The sequence below is a fragment of the Nymphaea colorata genome, chromosome 2 (assembly GCF_008831285.2).
Source record: "Nymphaea colorata isolate Beijing-Zhang1983 chromosome 2, ASM883128v2, whole genome shotgun sequence".
Classification (NCBI taxonomy): domain Eukaryota; kingdom Viridiplantae; phylum Streptophyta; class Magnoliopsida; order Nymphaeales; family Nymphaeaceae; genus Nymphaea; species Nymphaea colorata.
Genome location: NC_045139.1, coordinates 7,051,224 through 7,059,135, shown reverse-complemented (window position 1 = coordinate 7,059,135; position 7,912 = coordinate 7,051,224). Strand labels below are relative to the sequence as shown.

Here is a 7,912-nt window from a genome sequence, read left to right as displayed (position 1 = left end):
GGACAAACAATTTGTACAGATTTTGTTAACAATTACTGTCAATTAAATATAGTTAGGTGCATATAACTTCATCTATTTGAATTCATCAAACTATATGGCAGGCGGTGCTCCTATATCACAAGCAAGATTCGGAAAATCGGAGTTGTGTTTTTCAACCATTAGTACCATATGGACAGCAAAATAAGCACACAATGAGTTACGTTATCCAGACTAATCTGCTGTGCACATGGCTGATGTTTCCTGCTTGGATTTTAACATTTCACCTACTCTTAGGTTTTCCTTTTGTCAGTTTACCATTCCACTCTGTTAAAAAAAGATAATTACTAATGGGTTTGAAATTTACTGAAGGACATATAAGGATTACTGTACACAACTGACATGAACACGATGCATCCCTGAGGTAGTAGAAGAGGTGGCACATAAAGTTCTTCATACAAGAAACGACTAAGAATGTGACCAATATTGTTCTACGTTAATTATGACGAAAGAGGGAAGGAAAAAAACTGCAAGGCTGCTCATCTCTTGAACCAAAAATTGAATTCATTTCAAAATTTTCTTATGTACAAGTATACTCGGTGAAGGTAAAGACCCTTCAGTTAAAACCCTTCAAGGGGTATTTGTTGGCAAGGATGGCATTGTGGCAACACCGAGGATGAGAAGCATCTAGTGCTGCTCAGAGATGCCACCAGTGCATTCTCTATCTGGCTGGACATGTCTCTCTGCACAAGTGACATGATATAATCAACGACTGTAGAATCACAAGGGAATGTGATTGCGCCATTGATGCTCAACCCGAACTCTTCTTCTGCCATCTTCAACAGTTCCTGGAAGATTGGCCGTTGGAGGCAGGCAAGGGGAACCATGTACCTTTTGCCATCAGATGCGTAGGCTACAAAGTGTCCCTTCTCTGCAATTGCAGCTACTTTCTTGCTTGAATTGCTCTTGGGCACAACACCAAATGAGATTCTTTTCCTTCCTCTTGCAGCCATCTTTTGCCATTTCCTGGCCATCTGTACAAGCCTCTTTGTGCTGATCATTCTTGCACGACGGTGATGAAGGTGATCAAGTACTATCTCAAAACCGAGGTACTCGCTTGGAAGGTAGTTGATCTGTGGTGGTGAGTGTCTAGCTCCTTGTGTTGATGAGAAACTGAAGCCTCTTGAGTGTATATATATAGGCAGTGGCAACGAAGTTGGGTTGGCCTTCATTACATGCAAGTGGGATTTGAGAGGCATGTGATTAGGGGGCCTACCAAGCAGACATGGAAATGTGTCTGTTCTTACTCATTAAAGCAGAAACACATACTACTCCCCTGTTTCGTCCTACAACTGGTGGGAAAGAAGCTGCTTGGTATTGAATAAGTAAGAAGCAAGCGGCCGTTGAGAAGCATGTGATTGACAGAGTTGGGCCATGCAGGCACTTGTCACAGAGGAGACATAGCCATATGCTTCGGTTAACAGCTGGTAGGACCAATGTCGATCAAAATCGTGGACGATAAGACAAATATGTTACTCTTCCATTGGCATTATCATTGCCTGCACTCTTCCAACTTGATAGCATCTTGATGTCAAGTTTTCTTATCTTCTATGCAACTTGATATTCTGATTCTTCTTTGTGATGAAAGGAAGTAATTGTCAGCCTGTAGTTCTTGAGGTTGAGGGTAGCTAAACCTTCCATGTGACTAGATGGGACTGGCATTGAAGTATACAAAATCAGGCCAACATGATTGTTTCTTTTGTCCCCACCCGTCCACAGCCAATCCAGGATGCATGCCTAAGGAGGTCCCAAGCTGAATGAGGGAGGAACTCTGTCGTTCTAGCAAACAGGCTACTTAATAGTGGGCCAAGTTGCTTGCAAGATTGATTGAATGGACTGGTTGCAGATTCTCTTGAAATTAGTTTCTCTGATTGCAATTCTATGAGTATCAAAGGATAAAATGAGACTAGCAAATGTACTACTCAACAATTAGTGTATTTGCGGCCGACAAAGAAGATGATTGGCGCGAGAGAGAGAGAGAAGGGAGAAATAGAGAAAACCAGCTCCCATCGAAAATTCTTTAGATGAGCAGAAATCTGGAAAGGCATTGAGTATTCTGTCGATTGTCCAGGACCATTTAAGAGAATTGGCCTAGTTAATTGGTCATGAATGCCAACATCCTGAGCTTGGAGTGAAGAATCTTTGGTTACTGGAATTTGATCTGATCCAAATTCTTAATTTCAACTCAATAAGGCCAATGCCTCCCCCACAAAAGTTATGCTTCTCACCATTGCTCTCCTGAATCAATGCCATGCCTTGCATATATATCAAGAACAACAGCATGCAATCATCATCAAGCTAGAGGGATCCATATTTCCTTCCGCTATAGTTTATCACAACTTGTTGTAACTCTCGTTCAAAATGATTTGTTCAAATGGAGATGGCAGAGGAATGATGGGACAGGATGAAAAAGAATCTCGCATGGAGATGCTCAGAAGAGGCAGCTTGGTGGAAGTTGCGGATGTGGGGCATTTTGATTATAATATTTCTAGACTTAATTCTTTGATCTATCTGTGCCGAGTTAGGCGATTATGGGATTTCATCATGGGTGCTTAGCATTTTGAGATCAATCCGTGTTGTGGTTGATCATGTGTTGCTTGATATGAAGATGCAAGTATTTTGTGGGCCTTACTCTCATTCTGTAATGTGGAACCTACTATGTCTGTAAATTATTTGGATACGGATTGAGTAAATATGTAGGGAACCAACTCAGTTTCAGATTTAATACAGCAGAAGTGGTAAAATCTCGAGTTCTCAACTCATTTAAAACGCAAGTGCCCACTAATATTTAACATCAGAAACCTTATTCTTGTTGATTCGATAATGCTACCTTCATTTGATCTAAGTTAGAACCATAAGAGCAAAGTTGTTTTTACAATAAAAATGGAAAATTTCGGTAAACGTTAAAACAATTAATCTTTTGGCAAGAAAAAGAAAGGTGGCCAAAATTTTAATAATAAAAAGAAAATAAAAATCTAGTAACTAAAAAGTGCAAAAAACACAAAAAATTTTGAAAACAAGGAAAAATAGAAGAAAAGGAAAAAGGTGAAAAAAATGGAAAGGTATTGTTTTCCTTTTATGATGCTTTCTCAAAAAAATAATTTTTTTTTTGTTTTTTATTTGGCTGACCAATTTTTAATATTTTAAACATGTTTTCTAATAACACGTATGTTTAAAAGGCTCGGTAATGAACATCTCGGATTTGATGGTAGCCTTCATATTCAAACACAAACACAAACACGGTGGTTCGATATTTTTTTTTATTTCCAAAAGATTGGTGCAACGATAGGTAGAACCTAGTATGTAGTAAGTGTTTGTTTTAAATTCTTGTGCCAACAAGATAGGAATGCATAACAAAATTTAGGGACAAAAAGTTTTATAAATAAAAGGACAAGTCGTTAAACTCTTGTGATGTCAACCCTTTATACTGTAATAGAATGTTAAAGATATAAAATTTGAAACATAATAGAAATATCATCCTGAAAACCAAAAAGAAGCCTTGAATTAATATAAAGAGGCAAAAAAAAGGCAAGCAAAAGGTCTAAAGACATTTTTGCCCGATACCTTTGCAAACACGTCTAAAAGCTGGAATAATGTGTTGTCTTTGTGTACTTGTCCTTGAGATAGAGCAACTTAGTGAAAAGAATTTGACAAGGAAAGCAAAATGAAAGACAATCTCACATGATGACTGTTCAACTTTAATAGAGAAATCGAGAATAACTGCCTAATGTATAAAATAATTCACAAACACACGCTTTTTTAATGAAAGATATTAAAATATGGTTCAAAAGATTGTTTTACCCTTAATAGAAAAATAAATCGTTAAAAATTTCACGAATCACATTTTTTAAGTCGATTCTCAGCAATGTCATATCGCTTAGGCACATAGTGGGATACTCCGTTTGTCATGTCATTGCAATCACACCGGAAAGCAAGGTTGAAAAACCTGATAAACAAGTAGAAAGTATGAAAACCTTTTTATGTAAAAGTATTTTTTGTAGTGGTAAAAAATGATTTTTAAAACTATTTTTATCTTTTTTATTCATGAAAAATATGCACTTGCAAATTCGTTCTTCAACTTAGATGGTTATAGGTAAATTTTCAAACAATAATCAGTTCTTAATAAATAAATCAAGTGCACACCAGTTATTTGCAAATTTCTCAAAAGTACAATCGATAAATTTATCGTCCAAGTCTCTGTTCTTGGTATACTACGGGCTGAACGGGCTTCCTCCCCAGTAAATTCCCTCCCAAAAAAATATAAAAGCATGAAAAAAATTCCACGATCCAGACAACAGCCGTGTTCAATAATTCTGCCATCAGTTGGCCTCGGTCGTGGGTGAATGCATGTATCAATGTCAAAGATACTACTCTGCGACTTGCCAATGCGCACAAAGGTGCAATGGTCATGTGCGGAGTCTCTTAGTTAAAGCCAAGAAAAGGGAAAAGATCTATGCCCACACATCGACACAGTTGAAAATGCAGTAAAATCCTGATCGAGATTTAATGGAAACAATCATAATCTTGGAAAAAAAACCCTTTGCTTTCAAAGATCTGGGACAAAGTTCTAAAATGAAGGATGGATGCACTAACATGTTGCGTTCTTATATAGTTAATAACAATCAATTGCAATGACTTGACCAAGAACAGGGACTTTTAGGACAGTGAATGGTATGTTTTGAGAAATTCACAGATAAGTGGTAAGCTTTTGATTCATATAAAACTGCTACGAAACTCAAGATTGATCCAGAATGGGAACTGTCATCAATTCTACATTTCACCTTACGAATTTATCAGCATGCGAATGGAGATGAGATTGCCACACAGTAATGTGTAGGAAGAACATGAATTTTTCTCTGCTTGCTGTTATCTGAAAAATTGGATGACATAACCTCCATTTGCATCGTTTATTTTCTAACTAAGCTTAAATGAACAAAATGATTTGACCAAGAACAGGGACTTTTAGGACAGTGAATGGTATATTTTGAGAAATTTACAGATAAGTGGTAAGCTTTTGATTCATATAAAACTACTATGAAACTCAAGATTGATCCACAAACTGTCATCAATTCTATATTTCACCTTATGAATTTATCAGCATGGCAAATGGAGATGAGATTGCTACACAATAATGTGTAAGAGGAACATGAATTTTTCTCTGCTTAGTGTTATCTGAAAAATTTGATGACATAACCTCCATTGCATCGTTTATTTTCTAACTAAGCTTAAATGAACAAAATATGCATCAAAAAATCACTCTCATTCAAAAATTTTTCTATGTACAAGTATGTTTACATATAAATGTGACAGTACTTCGACGTTTGAGTTAAAATCCTTCGAGGATTAAAAATTGACAAAGTTGGCCTTGGGGCAATACTGAAGATGATGAGCATCTGCTGCCGCTTAAAGATGCCAGCAGTGCACTCTCTGTCTGTCTGGACATGTCTCTCTGCAGAAGCAACATGATGTAGTCGATGACTGCCGAATCAAAGGGAAGCGTAATTGCACCATCAATGTTCAGCCCATACTCTTCTTCTGCCATATTCAGTAACTCTCTGAATATTGGCCGATGGAGACAAGCCAAAGGAACCATGTACCTTTTGCCATCTGATGCATAGGCCACAAAATGGCCTTTTTCTGTGATTGTCGATGCCTTTCTTCCCGTGCTGCTCCTGTGAACAGCAGCCGATGAGATTCTTTTCCTTCCTTTACCTGCCATCTTCTGCCATTTCTTGGCCATCTCCACTAGCCTCTTGGTGCTGATCATTTTTTGTGTGACAGAGGTGAAGGTAATTGTTGATGATCGAATGCCTTGCCGAAGACACAGATAGAGTACTATAGAGGTTGTAGCTGATTCTTGGTAGTAACTGCTTAGATTGGTGTGTGTATGACTGAAATGAGTTGGCTGTGTAGGTACATATATATAGATCTAGTAGGAGGAAATAAATTGATTTCTTTTCATTCAAAAGAAAAAGGCAAGCATGGTTTCAGAAGCATGTGATGAAGGGATCATGCCAAATAAACAAGAAGATTGATATGTTGGTGCTCATCACAGCACAGAAACATGCCATAGGCTGATTTTATCCAGAAGTGGTGGGACCATTATAAATGAGTATTATGCAAAGCCACCTGTTTCAAAATAGTAGAGTTGAAAATTTTTTATGTGGTTGGGTATGGCTTATTCATTGTCGGTGGTCATATAGGGCTTCCCTGCATATATGAATTGTTGTTATGTTTTTGTTTAAGCTTTTAGGAGACATGAATGAGGTTCTGCCCTTTGATTGAATGAGACTCGAATTTCATTCTGCAGATTAGCGGAACGAGGTCGAACCTTTGGTCCCAACAACAACAAGGCCTTGATGGAAATGTTCAAAGAAATGTCAAGATGGACCAAACTTACTCAAAGTTCTAAACATTTGGCATAGTGTCGGGATCTTGCTGTGTTTTTATCAGGCAATGAGTGGAAAAGTAGACATCGACTAAGTTGTTACTGACGTTTGGAACCAATTCAATAGACTCATCAATCAGGTCATGCGTGGTGATTCAATATGATATGATTTAAATACGTGAGGCGCAAAAGTTTGAATAAAACATACAGGATAATGTGTTCAGGTCGAGTTTGAGACCGGCAAGTCCTACTCCATTGACAACTAATGGCAAAAAGATGCAACCTACGAAAACTTGATTTATGGCATCTTTAGGCTCAAGCAAATTCTGGCCAGTTTGACAGAAAATTCAGAAAGAAAGCCAAGCTGCTTACTTATTACCTTTAGATTTCTCTGATTAAAGGCCTAATCAAGCTTAAATTACTCTTATATGCACCATGGACATCTTAGACCCAAGGCTCAGTTTCATCTATAGACTCTAGCTCTCCTGAGCTACCAACTTTGCTTCACCCTTCTGGCCCATTTCATATATGCTGTCTCATGGATGGCTAGGCATGGCAACAAGTCACTTGGTTGTACAGAAGACAGAAGGTACTGTAACAAAGGAGACAGAGATAACACCGCTCTGCCAACCTGTCATCCATGGTTTCCGAGTCTGATTAAAGGCTTCGCCGCCTAACCATGCATACTGGATCTCACCTATCGATGCATAAATTGGGCGCAGGGCCTTATGTTGTGGGCTCCCACGCAGGCATGCCCATAACCTTAGTTCTGTGTTGCAGCCACCAACATCACATGCATACAGACTCATTTGCTGTTGCCTTGTGAGCAGAAACACACTTTCCTGCTTCATCATATATAAGCGTATAGACAGCTATGCTGTTTCTAGATCTCAATAATACGCTGAATTTTTATCCCCAGAATACGATTCTTTAAATTATGTTTGAACAAAATCCATTCATATGTCCTTCAAGTTTGCGTTATATCAAAGAGAGAGTGTTGATACTTATGCATGTCATTGTCAGGAGAAAACATATTTCTATTCTTATGCCATTCAAGTTGCATTTTTGTCAAGGGGAAGCCAGTGATACTTATGCATGTTGAAAGACAAGAAATTTGCTCTAATAATTCATCCTAATCCTGAAAGTAGCATGTATCCAAGCTCTAATAATTGTTTTGGTTGGATTCAAAATGTCACTTTCATGCTGAAAGGCAGTGGCGGAGCCACATGGTGGCTGGTGTGGGCGGTTCCTCACACGAGTCTCACAAAGTTTATTTATTTTTACATTAATAATTTGATACATTTGATTGTTTATATGTATAGGTGCCCCTAAAAGCATTAAAGTTATTGAATTAGTGGCCCCTCCAGCCAAAATTTCTGGCTCTGCTAGTGCCGCAAGGGTGCTGTGCATCCAGGCTAGCATCTAATCTCTCAACTTCCATGATGCATCCAATATTGTTTTGGTGAGAACCAATATGTATACTTGATT

At 38.1% G+C, this 7,912-nt stretch overlaps 2 protein-coding genes across 2 annotated transcripts; both read right to left on the bottom strand.

Annotated features, from left to right (window-relative positions):
* Positions 1-566: 566 nt before the first annotated feature.
* On the bottom strand, positions 567-1,134 carry LOC116248877 (auxin-responsive protein SAUR64-like). Its single transcript, XM_031621901.2, has one exon. The coding sequence runs from the start codon at positions 1,035-1,037 to the stop codon at positions 597-599; it is 441 nt and encodes a 146-aa protein (XP_031477761.1). The 5' UTR covers positions 1,038-1,134; the 3' UTR covers positions 567-596.
* A 4,228-nt stretch (positions 1,135-5,362) lies between these two features.
* On the bottom strand, positions 5,363-5,776 carry LOC116247391 (auxin-responsive protein SAUR63-like). Its single transcript, XM_031619576.1, has one exon. It carries the CDS (start codon positions 5,774-5,776, stop codon positions 5,363-5,365), a length of 414 nt encoding a protein of 137 aa, XP_031475436.1.
* Positions 5,777-7,912: the final 2,136 nt, after the last annotated feature.